Source organism: Accipiter gentilis, chromosome Z (assembly GCF_929443795.1).
Source record: "Accipiter gentilis chromosome Z, bAccGen1.1, whole genome shotgun sequence".
In the NCBI taxonomy this organism is placed as follows: domain Eukaryota; kingdom Metazoa; phylum Chordata; class Aves; order Accipitriformes; family Accipitridae; genus Astur; species Astur gentilis.
This window is the reverse complement of record NC_064919.1, coordinates 85,312,661-85,332,659: the sequence shown is the minus strand read 5'-3', so window position 1 is coordinate 85,332,659 and position 19,999 is coordinate 85,312,661. Positions and strand designations below refer to the sequence as shown.

The following is a 19,999-nucleotide window of genomic DNA, read 5'->3' as shown; positions in this document are numbered from 1 at the left end:
GGTTGCTCAGAGTCCCGTCCAACCTGACCTGGAATATTTCCAGGGATGGGGCATCCACCACCTCTCTAAGCAACCTCTTCCAGTGTTTCACCACCTTCACTGCAAAAAATTTATTCCTTCCATCTAGTCTCAATCTCCCCTCTTTTAGTTTAAAACCATTACCCCTTGTCCTATCGCTACAGGCCCTACTAAAATCTCTGTCCCCATCTTTCTTCTAAGCCCCCTTTAAGTACTGAAATGCCACAATAAGGTCTCCTTGAAGCCTTCTCTTCTCCAGGCTGAACAACCCCAGCTCTCTCAGCCTGTCCTCACAGGAGAGGTGCTCCAGTGCTCTGATCATTTTGTGGCCCTTCCATGACTGTCTGGAGAAACTCAGGTAATACAGCATCACAAATGCATTCCCCAAATTCTGAAGTACCATGTGCTGAAATGGTCAGATGCCTTCTGTGGCAAGTACATCTAAACATTCACAGAAGCAAATGGAGTTTACTGCAGCGACAGCCTTTGCAGCCTGACTCAGGCGGTACTTGTGCCCTCTGTCCTCTCTCAGCCACACTCACGGCAGTAGTGCTTGTGTCAAAGGGGAGCAGAGGGAGCGGTGAAGCTGTGCTGACATGGAAAACACTCAGCTAGCACAGCAGAGGGCAAAGTTTCCACCTCATTTCCAAAACAACCCCCAAATGCAGAAGAAAGGAAGGTAATTTTCCTTAAGAAGGTGAGCTCATACCAGATTTATTCACATTTCATAAGATCAGGTCAAGCCAAACTTGATTAATATGGTCCAAGCTGAGTAAAAACAGAGATATGAGTTCTAACTCCCTGAATTGTTAGTATAAGCACTGGTTTTGGAAGTTTCAGCAGTAGAAATAGTCAAGGGTTGTGAGAAACAGACAGGTCTGAGCAACAGAGACAGATGTAATCATCCAACATTGTCTCCTTTTATTTCACATTACAGAACATCTTCTTCATTAACACATTTGATCTAATTAGCATCAATGATTTATCCATGGGACAAAACCAGAAGCAGTGGTAAACAAACGGATATGGTACAAAGCTCTCCATACCTGGCGGTCCATACAGCAATAATCCTTTCCAAGGAGACAGAATGCCAGTAAACAGCTGTGGGTACTGGAAACAGAAAAGGAATTCAGGGATTAAAAATGTATCATCTATACAAAATGCAAGGGATTCTAACCCTACCTCCACTGCTCCTAACGCATTCAGGAAACCTAAGAAATTTGAAGAGAGGGGGATAAAACCCCTCCAAAATGATATAATATATATGATCCGAGTACTGAGAAAAAGACTGTATTTACCATTTGAAATCTGTTTTAAGTGAATTCTTCAAGTGCAATTGGTTTGGTATTCTCTTCTACAAGTCATTTTCCATTGAATTAATATAGGCCAAATCCAGCACCTCTTACATTGCCAAAGGTGCCAAAGAATAGGACCCAACATGTATAATTTTAATATTAAAAGGCCGTTTTCCTATAGGAGAATGTGTATGCCATTGTCAGATGTAACAGGATCAGGAATAGTTCTAACACAAACTGCCTACAAAAGCACAGAAATAGTGAGAACTCTAAAACACCACTGTAATTACAAGGAAGATGCTAGCAAGCCCAACACTGGTTTACTCAAATTCCAAGCATTCTTGTGAACCTACATGATCTATATGTATTCACTTGGATTTCATTCAGGTACCGTGACTCAGGTGCAAAGCATTTGTTCCAGAACCTTAAACGGCTTCTTTAAGCTTCCCTCTGCTCAGAATTAAAGTTAATAGGGTTTCATGAGAAGAAGTGGGGTCATTAAGAAGCAGCATTAATAATGTTTCTCATACTTGTTGCGTAAAAGTAAACTTGATCAGCTTGCATAACTTGAATATTATCAGGCAGACGTCACAGTTGGACTCAATGATCTTAAAGGTCTTTTCCAACCTAAGCGATTCTATGATTCTATTTAGCACCTTACCCTTATGGGATAAACAACTGCTTCTTTGACGAGCCTTTTAGCTGCATCCAGTCCAATAATATCATCCCACTTCACGTTTGGATTATGGAGATAAATGTCCTGCAACATATATCGCATCCTGTTAATAAAACTTCTTCTGCACTATGAGAATGACCTCTGGCAAAGTAAAAGAATCAGCTCAGTTATAAGAGTGCTATTAAGTGATACAAACTGTATTACTTAATCCTATGTACTAGGGACCTCCCAGGAGGAAAGCATACACAGCAGTCATTTCTACAGAGCTGCTACATTGTGTCTTGCTTCCCCTCAAGCACCTAGTTTCCCTAAGAGCGTATACACTGCCAAATGTATATGCTGACCAGACCCGTTTCTCAGATCTGTCTTCTGTTAGTTGGTTTTAGTAACCAACTAACATCTGAAGAGCTATCATGATGTGAAGGTTCACCTACCCTAATATTTTGTCTCTGATGCTGGCAAGTATTGGACATTTAGAAAAAAGTATAAGCAACAGGAGTGACACGTTGGTTCATATTTACATACACCAACGTCTGCAACTCAAGGACTTTGATAATTAAAATTACATCTTAGACTTTCAGTTCAAATACCCTTTGACATTCATTCTTCAGTGAATTTCTCTTACCTCTTTTTTGAACATGCTTGTTCTGTAGCAACGAGTTTCACAGTTTAATCATATGTGATGTGAAAATATTTTTGTTTTAAACTTGATGCTCAGTAACTTTATGGCTGCACCCATTACTTATGTTATAAATAACAGTGAAAAAATGGTATTTACTCCACACTATGAAGATTTTATGAGCTGCAAGAAAAGCTGTAAGAAATTCTGTAACAGGAGGAAAATTTTCCCCTAAGCATCTATCAAAAGATAGTCGGTAATTAGTCTATGCCCTGAAACACTCACTAAATTAATTTCATTTAATTCATCAAACTTTCCAAATCTTCTATGAATCTTTCCATTTGCCTTAATAATATTTTGTGGCTTTGTGTTCCAGAGACTAATTGTTCCACACAAAATATCATATCCTCAATACAAATACTTGGGATAAATCCTGCTCTCCAATAAAAACAGGCAGTCCCCAGAGACTGAAGAAAAATTATGTGCTTATATCTGAGGGAAAAATTTGATTTAATACAGTTAGAAAAATTATTTATATAGAGTAGATTACACTTTCCCTTTCTATTAACAGCAAACTAAGATGAATCAGATTTATGATACTAAGTAGAGACTTCCATAACTGTTTCCAAATTAAATTAGATTGTGTTGTGAAATAGATACCACATTCTATTTATTTTTACTGATTTACACAGTGTTGATTACCATAGCAACTAGGAACATACCAGCACAATTTAAAAAACATACAATAACGGAGATTAAAGCAACTCCATTGCTTTTTGCTAAAGTAGGAGCAAGAACAACACTATTTTAAAGGTTTCCTATAAATTAAAAACCAGACAGGAATTGAAAGGAATGAGAATTTTCTTTCTTTAAGGTTGGAAATTTCTTAGACTTCAGTTCTACTAAACTGCAAACTTGCAGACCAAGAATTTGGGGCATACCCAGCTACAAAAAAAAAAAAAAAAAAAAAAAAGTCAGCAAAAGTCTCCCAGGCTTTTTAAACAGCTGATTTTAAGTATGTGGGAGCAACAGCTGATGCCATTTCTGATGCTTATATCCAGAGTCACAAGACTATCAAATATTGTGATACTATGATGACTTTTGGACAAGTACCTCGTGGGGTTTGGGAGGTGATATACGCAAATCATCTACCTGCTTCATAGCCAGGCTGATCCCCAGTAGCCCCCAGGGCCTGTTTCCTAGACAGCACCTTGACCCACAAGTGAAATGAAATGGTGCTGAGAACGTTGGGATTCCCTCCCAGTGCCAAACTGCACATCCTGGAAGAATCCTCAGTCTGCCCTGGGATACAGTGTATTACGGATGCTGCTCATGCAGCTCCTGTGCTGGGATGAGGGAAGGGCACTGCTTGCAGAGCCTACAGCGATAGCATCTCTCAACTGCACCAAGTGAGAAAAGACAAGGATTCTGGATCATGCAGGCAGTGCAAAGCAAGGCACAGGACCAGCATTATGAACAATGCAGGAATATCAGGGTTTAATAATTTTGGTACATGGTATCTAGTAGATACACTCAGGATATTACAGTGATACTGGTACACCATGCACACTGAATACAGCCCAACGCCTTGAATGGAAACTGCACTCACAGAGTTGAATCAAGATTTTCCCCACCATTTGATCACAGTTAAATAATATATTAGGTAATAGTTGGTATTAGCTAATATATTTAAATCTCTCTTTTCAGTGAAGTACTGTACATTTTCTGTAGCAATAAGAACAAAGGCAAAAGCTATGAGAGTCTCATGGGTACAGCACAATTAGATTACATGTTCCCCATCAGAAAGGAATGGTCTTAATTACTTCCTCCCATTGTGTATCAGAAAGAAACCTTCTTATATGTGAAGAAATGACTTGTTGGGAGTTGCATGATAGGAGAAATAGCTTGCACACTCAAGGATAAGCACTATTAGTGACAGTAAAAAGAAACAAACAGCATTCTCAGATGACAAAGATAACCAAGATCTCTATACAACTGAAACGGAGATCAGATCTTACTTTGCTTACAACTGTTGCAAGTTCTCTCATCTCACCAGTCATGCCAATAAAAGCACTAAGGGGTTTTAGTAACCGTTCCTAAAAAAGACAAACATAAGTTCTTGTTAGACTTTAATTATTTTTAAACAGACAAACTATGAAATAGCTTCAAAAAAGCTGATACATCAAATAATATCAACTTTTAAAGCTGTAAAAATATTGATAATAATAAAGATTTTGAAGTAAGCCATATTTGCAGTAACTCATCTTTTCATCTTACAGAATCTAATCCTGAATCAACATTAAAATGAGCCACTCTCTTACTCCACATGTAGTCCTAAACATGCCCTACATAGATTAAGAGGAGTGAAAAATGTAAATATGGTTCACCACTCTGCCACATACTCCATTTGAAAGTCTCTTCAAGTGTAGCAGTTGCCAGGTGGAGTGACACTGTGTAAGCTGGATACACTGTCCTAGAAGCTACGGCTTGTGTCAAGGAGTGATTACTGAAAATTTTCTTCCTCAACCATCTAAGCTCTGTTCTTGCCTCAGCTGAGGTGAACACTAAATAACATACTGAATTCAAAGGAACCAGAATTTCACCCTCAGATGTGCTGTGGGTTTCTGCAATATTTTTTTTGTGAACCATAAGGTATCACCTGTATTTGTTGTCTTGTTAAAAGAGTAAACAACTGTCAACAAATTAGACCAGTGTCAAGTATGACTGTTCACTCGAAGGAAATACACCACTCGGAAATCTAAGCCCTTTTTTAGCACTTGGGAACAAAGACAACATCATTGCGGTATTTTGTTTTGTTCGTGGTTATATAAAACTGATGATCTTGTTCATTGGATGGAAATACAAACAGAAACACTTACTGAAGGATCTGGATCACAATTAAGGCTGTTCAAGGCTATTCCATTTGACGATACTTTGACAGCATCCTGAATCATCCCATGGAAGTCAATCACTTGGCCCTAAAGGAGAAAATAATGTTTTGATAGGCTTTAACTGTTAAAACTGCAGTGGACCAAATTTTGCTTGCCATTACAGCGATTAGTTTCCTTACTGCACATACAGTCCTAAATACGGCAAAACCTGACCACAGAATCTGTAGTAGCAATGGGAAGTGAACACACATCTCCTCAGTCACTGCAACAATTTAACTGCCGAGCCTCCTACCTCATTCAGGAATCTGAATTTTTTCTTCAATTTTAGCTATTACCACTGGGTTTTCAAACCAGAAATGTTTTTCCTTCTTGACGATGTTTGAAATACTATTTAATGCAAGCAGAGCCTTCTATGCAAAGAATTACTGCCCAAATCATAAAATTGACCCTTCAGCTAATTATACAGGAACACTTTATATAAAGCTCGCATTTGATATTTGTGAAAAACTGTCATGTGTTTTTTTCTACATACACATTTCTATCATAAATCAGATACTAGGCTTCCACCTACCCTTCTTGAGTGCGTGCTGTCTCCTCCAGTTTTGTTGATTGCTGAGATGCTTAAGCCAAAGTCAGTTTGCTCCAGAGTAACTGCATTGTCATTATTCTAAAGAAAAATCAATTTTAAAACAGATGTGTTGCCAAGTAGATGAGTTGCAGATATCCCATTATAGGTATCATCCCACCTCTTCATATATGTCCAGATAAACTGTATCATTATATGGAAGTTGCAACAGTAATCCCATATTTGTCAGATATTTAGTTAGACTTCATCTGACTGCAGACAGCAGTGATGAAAGCCATGGCTCTAGAGCTCAGCATTCAAGTTATTTCATGCGCATTATTATTATTACATTTCATTCCAAGTTGTAGAAATCTGCATTTTACATAGCTATGAGAAGAAACACTTAATGAACAGTGGAAACAGTAGGCAAGTATGAGGCACAGCACGTCAACTCGGAAATGAGGAGCCATTTTAGGATTATAAGTTACTTTGACATTCACTTCATAGCAGTCATTGCTGTAGTGTCCAAAAGCTGTTTTTTAAAGGGTGAGAGAACTGGTCAGAGAGGAAATCCTCTCTATGCAGGAATATGGACAAGGACCTTAAAAAAAAGAGAGAGAGAGAGACACTCTCCTCCTTGCAGTTCCTCAAAAGCTGTAACAGACATGGTGCTTGCCCACCAACCTGCTGTTCCTGCTCCCTCCTCTGTGAGGGATGGTAATAAAGTAGTTTTCACACCAATCTTACCAAAATGAGACTCACAAACCTGAAAATTACAGAGCCAAATTGCTCCCCCAATCTCAAACACCTTATGCACTGTGAAGATGCTTGCAGCTGACACCAGACTTTCTACTTGGTTTGTTTGTCTTGCTTCCTGGCACTAAAGGATTAATCTACTGGCATTATTGGGAAAACTCTGATTGTTTTCAGTATAGTTTGGATTATATGACTCCTTTTCCTCTAATTTTCGCCTATGACTTGCTCCCCAACTCACAGCCAGAAAGTATATTCTCCTGAATTCTTGCATCTATAATCCTTAAATTACAGAATTAGTAAAACCCATTAGTTACACAATTAATTGTGTAACTCAGATCTTTTTGCTGCCTGTAGCCTTTGAAAATAAAATCACATTAATTTCAACTGTAATGCTGCCAAGATAAACACTTTTAAACCTGTTTGGGGTTCTCCTTGGTGGATGATTTAAATTCTGTTGTACTCCCAGGTGAAGTTTTTGACAATGGCCGTTGCACTGTCTGATGCTTGAGCCTTGGGAGATTCTGAGAAGAGCTTACTGCCCTAGAATTAAAAAAATACTATCTTGAAAGGCTTTCAGAACTTCATTTTTCCTTCAAAATACCAAAAGATTAAAAGGCAGAGTTTTCAAATAAAGTAAAATTTTTTTGGGGCTAACTTTGCTCCCACTGAAGTTAAGGCATCAATTTCAATCACAGCAAAGTTCAACGCTTACTGCTTTTAAACACGTTACCCTACCTTACCCACACTGCAGAAATTTTGCAAATTGTCTACATCTCTATTTTGGAAAACGTCTCTATTTTCCTCAAAAAGATACAGAAAAATGCACCACGCTGTCAGCAGCATGACTCTAGGCTTTCGTATTTCTATGGTATCATAACATTACTTTAACCATGCTGCATATTGCTTTTACAGGAAAATTTTCTGCCCAGAAAACCCCCACGCATTTCTCTTACCTTCTTGGTCTTCCTCCAGTTCTCAGCTGTTGTTTATTTTCTGCTGTGGCAAAATAAAGATTAAAATGGAAAATAATTAAGGGTATAAAAAAGGGCAACTTGATTTTCTGCGCCCCCCCCCTTCAAACATATTTTTGAGCACACATTAATGACCTTGGAAATAACAATGCATAAACAGGAACAGCATGATTATAAGCAATGCAAGCTTGCAAAAATGTTTTGAAAACAAACTGATATTGGAGCAAGCAGTTTGGCTTCAGGCTTATTAAATGTTAGGCTCATTCAATCTTTGGTTTCTTTGCCTACATTTTAAAACCAGTATCGTTTTCACAGTAAAACGGACACTACCAGAAATTAGATGAAGCACAATAAACTAATTTAATATATCTCAAAGAATGCTTATTTAATGCAAATATTTTTTGCATTGCTGAATTGGGAAATAAGAATTTACCTCACTCTTCTTAATAGTAATTTTATCATGTTCAACATACCAAGACAGGATAAATGTCATGTTGCAATGGTAGTTATCAAACTATGTTATTTTTTGCACTTATATCATTTGAAACAATTTCTGCCAAAGAAAAGCTTTTTTCACAAAATGTCAAACTCACAAAGCCCAGATGTGAACTCATAAAGGCGAGGGTTTGTATCATACTAGCATGCACCTAGTTGTTCCATTACTAGTGGGTAATGGGACTTCTAAGCACTAGCTTGGACAAGCTAAGTTATAATATTTCATTTAAGTGGTTTGTTTTAATTTAGAACTTAAATCTAAAATAGAACAGACTTACTATTCTTTCCCCATGAGAAGAAAGTGAATAGATCTATGTCACAATACTTTGCACTTACATGGCGTTTTCCAATATCAAAGCAGCTTTTAAGAGACAGAAGAAGATCATCTTCTTGTCCCTCTACAGAAAGAGAGAAGCAAGAGCAGGAGGGCTCAAAGCTCCATCTCTCAATTCTTATGTCCTATGTGCTAGAACTATAGCTCCGTAACTGTAAGAGAGTTCAAACGTTAAACACTGACATACACAAGAAGGGCGGTGCGCATACTGGGCAAATACACATTTCAGGCTTTGGAAACAAAAGCCTTCTTTTTGGAACACAGTCACATACCAGTGTCCAGGACCTTTTTGGTAATTTTAGGATACTTTTGAAATTTTACAAAGTAATAGCTTTCATATTCCATCAAAATTGTCTCAAGATCAACGTTGTCACAAACTTCAAAGCCACGTAAACTTAATTTCGTCTCTTGTTCCAAAGCATTTGCAGCATCAACATACCTGGTAATTTCAAAAAAACAAAGACCGAAAAACTGAGAGTCATTATGCTATTCTGATTTTTGAGAGAAAAAGCAAACGATGGCATTAGTAAGTAGATGGTGTTCTTACTTTTATTTTAACTCTATTTACGCAAAAGCATAAACTCTATTTAAAAAACCCTTTCCTGATTACTCTAAAGTATTTTTAAATTATATAGGACATTTTTTTCCCAGAAACTGAAACAATTTAGCAAAGTATACCGCCAAGATACATAATCATAGTTTACCTCTTACAGACACCAAACCAAAGGGCCATGCTGCCCATCCACCCAACAGAGGACAGAAGGACACATTACGGCCGGTCAGACACACACGAACCCACAAATGTAGAGCACTACTGTTTAAAAAACATACCCTTCCTCCATTAAATAATGTAAAATTAGAATGAGGAGATTTTTTCGACGAGCTTCTGTTCGCATCTCATCCTGTGAATTAAGACAGAACTCTAGATCAAAAGTAATATTCTCTTTATTGCTGTAAACAGCATCTAAATGTAGCCTGTGGAAACAAACAAATTAAGACAACAGCATGTAAGAACTGTAAAACAACTCACTGTTAATAAACAGAAGGAAAGTGGTTTTCAACGTAATTTTTCTTACACATTATCAGGGCTACTGGGTGGGTAGAAACCTTTTCCTAGAGAAGAGAAAATTACTTTCAGGTTGAAAAAATAACTTACTTCCCTTACTGTGGTTATGGATCTCCCACATGTTCAGGCTGCTGTGAATTTCAGGGTAGGACTCTTGCAGACCTCATGCACAGTGTCTCCAAGGGCTGTGCAAGGAAACCTCATGCTGCAGCATAGCTATGTCCTTCCCTTGCAACTAGAAACCTGTTTTCTTACTGCTTGGAGAAGGTGGGATGGAGAACAGGTCTGGGATCTGCACCACTAAACTACAAAGACCAGCTGTGCCACTGTTGGCACCTCCTATTTCATGGGCCTCAATATATAAACACAAGCGAAACACAGAGCACTTGAAGAATCAGTAGTTTGGGATAACACAAAACTTGCCCAATTTTAACACAGGAGTGACCAAAGTCAGGTCCCAACATGCAGAAACTTCAATATGGAGTCAGTCCCATGGATTTCTTCACACAGACTGGAGAACCCAAATTCATTCACAAATGGTTCAGCAATAAAAACAAGGCAGTGTAAAACATCTTTGTCATTGTTCAGTGAACCTACATCTGGGGGAGCATGAAGCACAACATAAAATAGAGCAAAAGGGGCAGTGGAAACAGAAATCTTGTAAGATACTGGAACAAAGCCTTACTCTGATGGAACATGCCATCTATGCTGAGTGTCTGCAGACAAACCCTGAGATTTTAGGGTCATAACAGAAGTTGCTACAAGGAAAGCTCTTGAAATCAGCATATCGACTGGTCTGACTCACTAGGATTTGAAGCTGGCACCACAGGAAAAGCAGGTATGGCCAAACCCACATTTAGGCAAATAAATTATTTCCTTTCTCTTTTAGGATGCTGGCATTCAGCATTGGCAGTTGGACTCTATGATCCTTATAGCTCCCTTCCAACTTGAGATATTCTGTCATTCTGTGATTACCTATGAGGACCCAGTGTGAGCATGAAAGAGTGGCACTTACTCAGTGGATAAGAGCAGTAGTTTCTGTTGCTTGCATAGCACGTATATATTCGTGATCACAGTAATGCAGATACAGACTCCCACTTTCACCCCCAGTTTCCCTCCCTTCTACCCCAGTCGAACAGTGCCTGCATCCATTCCCAAGAAAACACCTAGCCCAAGTGTTAGGAACCTGCAGGTGACAAACCCACAAATCTTTGTCCTCTTCATACTGGAAACAGAGCCCCAGTGTCTGTAGCAATGACTTCTGCTGTTCTCTGCCAGTGCCTGGCACACAAACAAGCCAAAGAATTACTGACCAAGGTTTATGTTTTTAAATCCCACAAGATGCCTAAAAGGAATATCCATATGGAAAGACAATTACCCTATCGTTCCTGGTCTCTTGGAAGGAAGCATCATTATAGTAAACTGCGGATACTGGAGAATCATTCCTGCAAGCAAAGGTGCTTTTGGGTGGTGCAATGTACTGCAAAACCAACTTACCTCTTTACATGCCCTTCCGTTGTCAGATTAGACCTACCTGCTCCCTCTGCTCGGTACACAGCAATGGATATAATATAGCATTCTGCTGCCAATTTAAACACTTGAGATGAAACAATAGCCGATTGTGCTATTTTAAAACTAATACCTCTCCATGTGTTTGCCAACCTGTGAAAAGTACTGGGTGGGGCAAGCGAAAGGTCTCCCGGTATAGCAGGTATTTTCTGAGATGTTTGCTTCAGACGTGGGGCCATCTAGTGACACAACTAAGAAAGGGCTCTGGGGTTTGCTTTTAACATTTCCTGCGGGGTTAAAGTATATTTGTATTTCACATATTAACAAAAAGATTGCTAGAATCTTCATTCTGGTTTCCTAGAGAGAAGAATCAAAGTGGGTGGGGAAAAGGGAAGAAACCATATCCCACTTCTAGCCTTTACTACCTTTGATACCCTCTTGATAAAGTTACACAGCCGCTCTGTTTCTGAGTCCATAAGGAAGCTACTCTTTGCCTTTCAGTGGTGGTACAAAGATGATTTTTCCAAGCCATTTTAGAGAGAAAGAGTGCTGTGTGAATGCTTGGTAGATCAGTAACTCTTGAATGAAGTAAATTGGTTCCTGAGAGGTGCTGCAACAAGAAATGAACCAATTTTGAGAAGTGTAATAGGCAAAGAGAAAACACTGACACCCTGGGATGAAAGGATCTTTTCCTTCTTATTATTTTCAGGTGCTGGTGTTTGGAAAACAGATTTTGAATTGTGGACCTTTCACCATTTCTTCTGGATGATCTGAATCTTCCAAAACAGGCTTGGAGGTGCAAGAAGGAAGCTGGAGTTGTCACTTGCTGAGAGTCCCACCTCTACATTCTTCTAAATGCAACTGGTCCTGCTGTTTTATGCTGAGAAAAATTAACTGTTGTGTTTACCACATATCAAAAGGCAAGATCACAGCTACCTCTGAATATTTAAACACAGTATGAAAACACAGTGGTTGCCGCAGAAGACATACACATCAGGTGTTTCATGTTCGACTATTTACAGTAATACTCTGATGAGAAAGGAATTGCATTTGCCTGATGAGCTGACAGGGCTCACAATCCATGCTCGGAACTTTCCTTGAAAAGAATTTGTATTCTGCTGTGTCTTCTGCTGCTGTTCATCCAACTAGGTTACTTCTTCTATCCCTAAAGACATTTTAGGTTCTAGTATAAATAGTGATGGGCAGCATCTCAAGTACTTCAAGCAGAGACTTGCTTTGGGTATAGGATAACATTGTGTCTATGTCTGGGCAACCCACTTCAACCTTAACATAGCAATGTTCTTGTTATGTTGACCAAGCAGAAGCAAAAGCAAACCTTTACATCAAAAAAGAGCCCCATCTAAAAATCAGAAGATAGTTTAGACTGAGAGGTTCATTCTGTCTTTATCTTGTGTTAATAGGAATGCAAAAAACAATGATTAATTTGAGAAGTCAGACATCTGTCCAAAGAAAATTAACTAAGCCGTTAATCAGCTGATCAACTGACAGACTTGCATTAGACTGGATCTAAAAACTGAATAGAAATACCGAAATCTCTGGTCCCAGTTCTGCGAAGTTTCTATAGACAAAAATTGAGGACGTTTCAACATGTAACAGTTACCAAATCATAAATCTTGTGAGTCTGTGGTGCACAGACCATTGGTTTCTTGACTAATCTCCCACAAAGCCACGTCTCCCTGCCTTTCACCAGTCGTCTTCTACCACATACCCTTTCCAAGAGGTAGGTGAACCTCTGCACGTGCCAGTGCCACCAGCAGCTTTAGCTGTCTACTTATTTGCCCACTCTGGTCTCCTTTCCTGAACTCCGGTTTATTCTCTAGGGACTGACCCCCACTGCAAATAGGTCCACAAAACAATGTGCCTGCCACAGTACAGACAGATACTAACACTGCCCAGGACTTCTGCTGCGCTTAGAGAGAAAATGGTAAATCTTACATGGCATGAAAAAAACAGGAGTACTTACGAGTGCAAAGTTACTTAAAATTCAGTTTAGCTTTATAGTGATTTAGCCTTTCTGTTTAATTAGTATTTAGAATTGCATGTTGTTTATAGCCACTGGTATTTCAATAGATGTTTAAGTGTTTAAAGTTTAATAAGCTTCCATTCTTAAAAGAACAAAAAATGTATGTAATTAAATTTTCAATTACTATAGGGGATTTGGGGGTCCATGCAATTAATAAAAGCTTAAGGCACTTAAGCGTGATCTTGTTTTAAAAACTAAATAGTTGAGCACTTAACTAATTAGCTCCAATGCTTATACTGTATTTTATTTATTTCTAGCTTAACAAAAGTGTGGTATATATTCCTTTCTTTGCAGCCATTTAAAATTAAACTCTATTAGAGTCATGCATCTTTAAATGCAACTGTTCGTTTAGTCATTTCCATACCTTTTACTAAAACGCATTTACATTATAAATCAACCTAGTCTCTTGTGTAATTCCATCAAATTAATGGACGTACTAAAAGATTAATTTAACCCCATAACATTTCATTATTATTTGACCCTATATTTCTGCATGAATATATTTGATAGCATGAAGAAAAAAGTTAGAGAGTAAGTCACAGTCTGAGAAGCCTGGAAATAATAACTACTCTGCTGTAATACTGTGCCCTTGTACGTCCAACTAGGGCAGTCAGTAAGATGGGTTCAGAGGGATCTGTGATCAGGAATTCAGACAAGAGGCAAGCGGTTAGCTCTGTAATCACACAGAGAAAGTCCTTATCATGAGACACATGCAGTGTCCCTTCCCTCTTTTGCCTTTGTGATCCCAGGATAACTGCCAAGTATGGGGTTCCTCACGATCAAGCTGGCACCATGTGCCAGGAGAGAGAGAAGTGGAGGCACGATGGACTTGCCCAGTTTTCCTCCTCCCTCCACCACCCTGTATCCCCACAGCTTTCCCCCTCCCCTAGCCCTTCGCATGTTATATTAGCAGCCTTGCGAGGCTTTTTACAAGGCTGATGTTCAATTATTGTTTGGCTTGCTAACAGTATTTTTTAAGAAACACAAGTAGAGAAGGGAAATGGTGAGTTTTAAACAATGTATAACTTGGCTGCCATTGAATAGAATTTCCCAGCACAAAGAAAAGGCCCTTCTTTACTCTCTTCTCTCTCCCAAATTATACAAGCCTCTGCAAACAATAGAGTTGGCAAAGTTTCTCAAGAAGGATTACAAATAGCTTTCATAATTAAAGACATACAGCAAGCTCACCACAGAAGTTATGACTGCCCTAGTAGTAACACTAGGATTCATCCAAGAGGTGTTACTTTTAAAATCTAAAGACATTTTATAATTTGAGTTTGGTGCACTGAAAAGAGAAACCTTCTGATCTCTCCTCCCATTGCAGTAGTTACATGCCATCTTTCATTAATTCACGCTCCGATGCCAAGAGCCACTCACAAGTCACTACTATCTCCCTCTTTTAACAGGAACATTGCTGAAGCCAGGTTCTAAACTGCCAAGATTTCACTAATTTGAAGTGATATACATTATGAATACATAAAAATGAATGGACACAAAGTATGGTGAATGATTAAACAATACAAATTAAGGATGCTGAATTTACAAATTAATTAACAAGCATTAACTCTCCCACTCATTTGTATGAATTTGCAAAGTTCTACTGCAGTTTACAGTAACCTTGCTTGTCAAGAGTGATTTACAGAACAAACATAGGAAATATTTAACAGTTAAAACCAGTGAAATGCCTCACAAAACAAATTTGATTGTAAGACTCCACTGGGCAGCTGTGAACAGCCATAGAATTATAATGGCTATAGGAATTTATATAGGAATTTACTTTTTTTTAAACACTTTTTCCCAAAATTGCTAGAAAATAATAATTTCCATTCTATAGAACAGATTAATGACAAAAATGCAATATGATAAGGACAGGACTGGGGAACTAGGGATTCCAGTAATTATTTAGTGCTACAAATTAAAGATGTAGCAGCCTAACGTTTAGATACTGCATTGGAATACTGGAATTCAGAAAACAGAAATTGAGTACCAAGGCTTCCTCCACAGAAGTCAAGAACATTACAGCAAGAATCAAAATATCCTCTTTGCAGCTTCAGGTTGTTCCTTAGTCACCGACTGGCTTAAAAAAAGCAGGCTCCAAACTTCTGCCCCTCTACAGAATATGAGCACCTCCCTCTACTCTGTAACCAAAATATAAACTCTGATTTTCACATCCATTGTGCCAAAAGGCTATGGAGAAGTCAGCTTACAAAGCAAACCAACCCAAACACAGTGGTACAGCTCACAAGGAAGAGTTCTGGAGCTCCAGGTCCTATTCCCACAAATGTTTCTGCAATTAGCAGGCAAAACCATCCTTGGGACCAGGGCCACCCAAATCCCCATTGGTGAGGTTACAAATCGGACTCCTTTGCCTCCTGTCTTCCTTCTGCACATTAACACCATTTCAACACCACACCTTAAGGCACCATTCTCAGTGGTTGGGACCTGAATCCACTTTAAGAGTCGGAAAGAGACTGGGCTGGAGGCTCCCATTTCTAGGTAAATATATAATCTACCAATCCAAGATGTGGACATAACCTAAAACTCAGTTCCAGAACCACTCCCAAAACTACTTTTTTTGTGAGCAATCCCATCCTATTCATGCACAGCACCCAACACCTTTGTGGGAAAGGTTTTTGGCAGTCCCGCAGTGCAGCCCTACAGTCTCTCTTACTCTAGTCGAATTTGACCAGCAGATGGAAGCAAAAGAACGGGTTAAGAAACTTAACAAAAACCTGCTGCTTCTGAGCTTCCTAGAGCTCGACTCATCTGTGGGATGGAGGCACACTGGGACAGAGGCACAGCGGGACCGTACGGCCCTGACTTACGAAAAAAAAGAGCTGAGGGAGGAAGGAATACGGACTTGTCTCCTTTCGCTGTACCTGCTCCCGCCGTGACCGTGCAACGGACACGGCCTGTGGGGAGCAAAGGGGCCTGCCCTGCCCTGAAGAAGCACTTCCCTCCTGCAAAGGGAAAGGAAACGAGAAGGTGGTGGTGGTGGTGGGGGGGGGGGGGGGGGAGGGGGACCGTAGGAAGCCCCCACCTTTAAGGGGAACCAGAACCGCCGTCACACCGACGACCCCGAAGGCCTCCAGCCCTCCCCAGTCACAGCCTGCCCCGCCTCGGCCGCCATATCACCTCCAGCTCCCCCCTCGCGCCTGCGCACTGCGCGCCCCTTCCCCCGCGCATGCGCAGAAGTGTGTGTCTCTCTCTTCCCCCCCCTCCCCCCGCGATTACCATAGCAACGAGGACGCCCGGCCGCCCAGCACTGCCGGTTCTTACCGCTTCCCTCGCCTGGTAGGTGGTTCTCAGCGTTTGGCAGGAGAGCTCCATCGGGACGGGCAGGGGGCCCGGCCACGGGCGGCTATAGCCCGCCGGGAAAGTCACAGCGAGCGCCCGGCAGCGCCCGACCCCGCAGCCGGCCGAGGCCAGCGGGCACCGTGAGGGAGAGGCCCGCCCTACCTCCCTCACGCAACCAATCGAGACGCTGAAGGGTGAAAGATTGCCCGGACAACTGTCCAATCACAAGTGGAGAGAGGGGGGTGTGGCCTTTTAAAGGCTGGGCCAATCACGGTAGGGAGTAAGGCGGGGCTAGCAGTAGTGCTGGCCAATCGCCGCTAGGCTTACTTGAGGGGCGCGATGGGGTAGTTTGTGGGGTTGTGAGGGGAACGCGGAGCTGAGGGGCTGGAGACGGTCTGGACCAAGCTAAACCAAACCAACCCCCTGTTAAACATATCCAGCTCACCTAGACAGGTGAGGTGCGTCCGAGAAGAAAGCAGAGTGCAGTCTGCCCCTTGCATCAAGGATGGCCGTGGGCCTTAAAGTGGAGGCCGCCAGCGTGCTGGCGCTGAGGGACAGGCAGGGCTGTGAGAAGGGCCCTCTTCAGAGTACCCGAAAGCCGTCGTTAAAACTCGGCTGCCTGATTGCTGCAGCTCCTGCTGGGTTCGGGATGTGAATTACTAGTGGGGTGAGTTGTGCCTGTTGGATACTGCTTGGCTGCAGTCCAGCTGGAGGAGAACATTAAAAATAGAAAAAAATCCCGGATAATACATGAAAGGGAAGTTAGAGCATGCCAAAGGCTTGCTCAGTGACAGCCACAACAGAGCACAAAGCAGGACAGAAGAGGTCAGAGGGGTGAAGAACAATCCTCTGGAAACACCCTGTCTGCTGGTATGTGGGTGCTTCACAGCCAGGCAGCTGCAGGTGCAAGCTCTCCCCAAGTCCAGCCCACTGGAGACCAACAGCTACTCAGTTCCATCAGCTGTTCTTGGACAGGGTAACTACCAGATTCTTCACATCCATGCCATGCTACGCTTGCTTAGCATCTCATCCTCAAAACCATGTTCTCCAGACATGCAGACCTTCCTCCAAACACTGCCTCCTCAGTATAATCGTCAATCCCCTAAAAGTCCTTACCTTTTTCATGCAACCCTGTTCCTACTCGGGAATGTTTCTCCAGCCCTTTTCTTAAACCTTCCCAATCCAGTATATGCCAACACAAGCTTTCCGTTCCCGCGAGTTCCCTTCACTAAGTATCTCCAACTGTACATACCTTCCATAACCCTTCTCTCTCTCCTTTCTGTATGTCTTAATCTCAAGGATGTCCTAAGCAAAAACATGACTTCAGCATATGTTAACTGCTCAGTTAGTTGCACTGCAAATGTAATGTACTTTCATCCTGTTAAGCATGTAATTTAATACATATCTTTTGTATTAAATTTGTCGCATAAAACATAGAGTTTTCAAAATGGATCACATTAATGTTCCTGCATCCAATTCAGGTCCTCTCCTACAAGACTTTGTGTTTAATTTTGTGGCCTTAATGTGGTAGTAGAATAGGTAATGCGTTCATTTTCCATTATTGGGTGCTTCTGGTTTATGGCTCTGAAAGAGAAGTTCCTGTAATTGAAGTTAAGATTCAAGCCATCCCAATTAGGTTTCCAAGATCATGTCATTACGGCTGAGAGAATAGCCTGGGTTCTCGGCTTTGCTTGACTGGAGAGAGTTTTCTACCGTGTCTCTTAAAGGGGTAGTGATATCTTAATGTGTGGTTTGCTACTGTTTTGATGGATAAAGAGAGAGAGTCTTCAATGCTTAGAACACAAATTGAGGGTAATTTTCACCATATGTTTGTGAATTGATCTTTCAAACTGCCCTCAGAGACAAATGCACATCCGCAGTCAGGGGGGCTGTGTTCAGGACGGCAAAATCCCCATGGAAGCTCAGGCTGTTAAGTCTGCAAGGGCAGACTTATGCAGCTGAACAGTGCTGGCTGGCAGGATCAAGGTGTCCCCAAGCAATTCAACAGCCTACAAAGAAACCTTGCTAGGGCACTTATTATCTAGGTCTTACATTCAATAGACATCATTTAATAAAAATAATAATGGTCAGGTAAACAACTTCATACCAATCATTTAAATATTTCCCCACTGTGCTTATAACCAAAATATAGATATATCACCCTGGTATGTTAGGATAGGCAAGCAAAACTAATTAACTTGTATTTCATCATCAAAACTGGTTAGAATATAAAAATAAAGAAGAACAAATCAGATTTCTAATTTACATTTTGCCTATATTTTATATATATCTCTACTGAGTCTGACATCGCTTTAGTTAATATAACTTCACTGTATGTCTTGACATAACAGAAGATTATTTCCTATCTAAGCTCTGTTTTGTCAATTAGCTGCACAGAAAGTGCAGATACAAAGCACCCACATGTACAATTTCTTTCCAATAAACAGAGTAAGTATCCAATTCAGAACATCTTGTCTTGTAATCAGAGCCTATATTTTATGGGTAGCAGAGCAATTAAGGGAGCCTGTGAGCCTCTGTGCTTTAACAGTTCTAGACCTAACACAAGAGGGGTGTAAGCACTGAGCACCACCCCATTACATTTTTGCCATCTACTTTGTCTAGTACTACATTAAAAAATAAATGGCTATGGAGTAGGAAAGATGATGGAGAAGCCTCCGGCTGGCCTCATAAAGTTCTTTCCTTTAAGCACAGCACACTCAAAAAAACCCAAATCTACCTTTGACCCAATCATCTCAAACCTCCCCAATCCTATCACTGCTTGTAATTCATATTCAGTTGTCTATTAGCAGCTGGTTAAGCAGCACAGGAGGAGTTTGTTGAGGTGTAATGCTGATAAGTGTAATTGCTGCAATGCTGGGAGCAGCTGTAGGGTGGTGGTGGGGGTTGTTGTTTTGTTTTTAACCATCTGCAGTGTGTTTGTGGGAGGTAGGGAGAGTTTATTTAGATGATCAGATGTCCTAATGTCAGTAGGTAACACAGCTGTGGGAAGAGTCAGTGCTTGTATGGACATACTGTGCATAGTCCTAGAAAGATTCCTAGAGAATGTTGAAGCCCAGATGATTTTGGTTTTGGGGTGGTTTTTTTCCTAACAAGCCTAACTCAATTTAGGGGGCAGGATGCTTGGCAGCTATAGGCTCCCTTCCTACTCTAACTAGAGCCTGTTGGGAAAACAAACTAATTGCTGTGGTGATATCCTATCAGATGGGAGTGCAGACTGGTTGTCTTGAAGAAGGGCAGGTTGTCTGCTTCTTTGATGGCTAGTGCTGGGCCTAGTTTTAAAGCTTTTGTAGTAAAATCAGAAAGGACTCAAGGGGAGAAGGTGGGAAATGTTTTAGGAGCTGCAGCAGGGGGTTGTGAGAGGAGAAAGAGGGGAAGGAAGAAGAATCAGAAGTGGTGGTACAAGAAGAAGCATCAGAAATATCAGAAGCTGGAAGAATGTCTG

At 40.7% G+C, this 19,999-nt stretch overlaps 1 protein-coding gene across 6 annotated transcripts in view; it reads right to left on the bottom strand.

Annotated features, from left to right (window-relative positions):
* Window positions 1–16,672, bottom strand: part of KATNAL2 (katanin catalytic subunit A1 like 2) — a 31,402-nt gene extending 14,730 nt beyond the window's left edge. The window contains exons 1-11 of one of the 6 annotated variants that reach the window (XM_049796085.1): window positions 16,519–16,672; window positions 9,651–9,733; window positions 9,452–9,522; window positions 8,893–9,059; window positions 7,774–7,816; window positions 7,237–7,360; window positions 6,071–6,166; window positions 5,488–5,586; window positions 4,627–4,704; window positions 1,975–2,073; window positions 1,065–1,128 (exon numbers count right to left, since the gene is read on the bottom strand). In XM_049796085.1, the coding sequence (XP_049652042.1) occupies window positions 1,065–1,128; window positions 1,975–2,073; window positions 4,627–4,704; window positions 5,488–5,586; window positions 6,071–6,166; window positions 7,237–7,360; window positions 7,774–7,816; window positions 8,893–9,059; window positions 9,452–9,516 (835 nt within the window). In that variant the 5' untranslated portion in view covers window positions 9,517–9,522; window positions 9,651–9,733; window positions 16,519–16,672. Of the gene's footprint in view, window positions 1–1,064; window positions 1,129–1,974; window positions 2,074–4,626; window positions 4,705–5,487; window positions 5,587–6,070; window positions 6,167–7,236; window positions 7,361–7,773; window positions 7,817–8,892; window positions 9,060–9,451; window positions 9,523–9,650; window positions 11,590–16,279; window positions 16,344–16,518 lie in introns of those variants that run through there. The other 5 variants (XM_049796080.1, XM_049796081.1, XM_049796084.1 and 2 more) reach the window with 5 other exon arrangements.
* Between the last annotated feature and the right edge of the window lie 3,327 nt (window positions 16,673–19,999).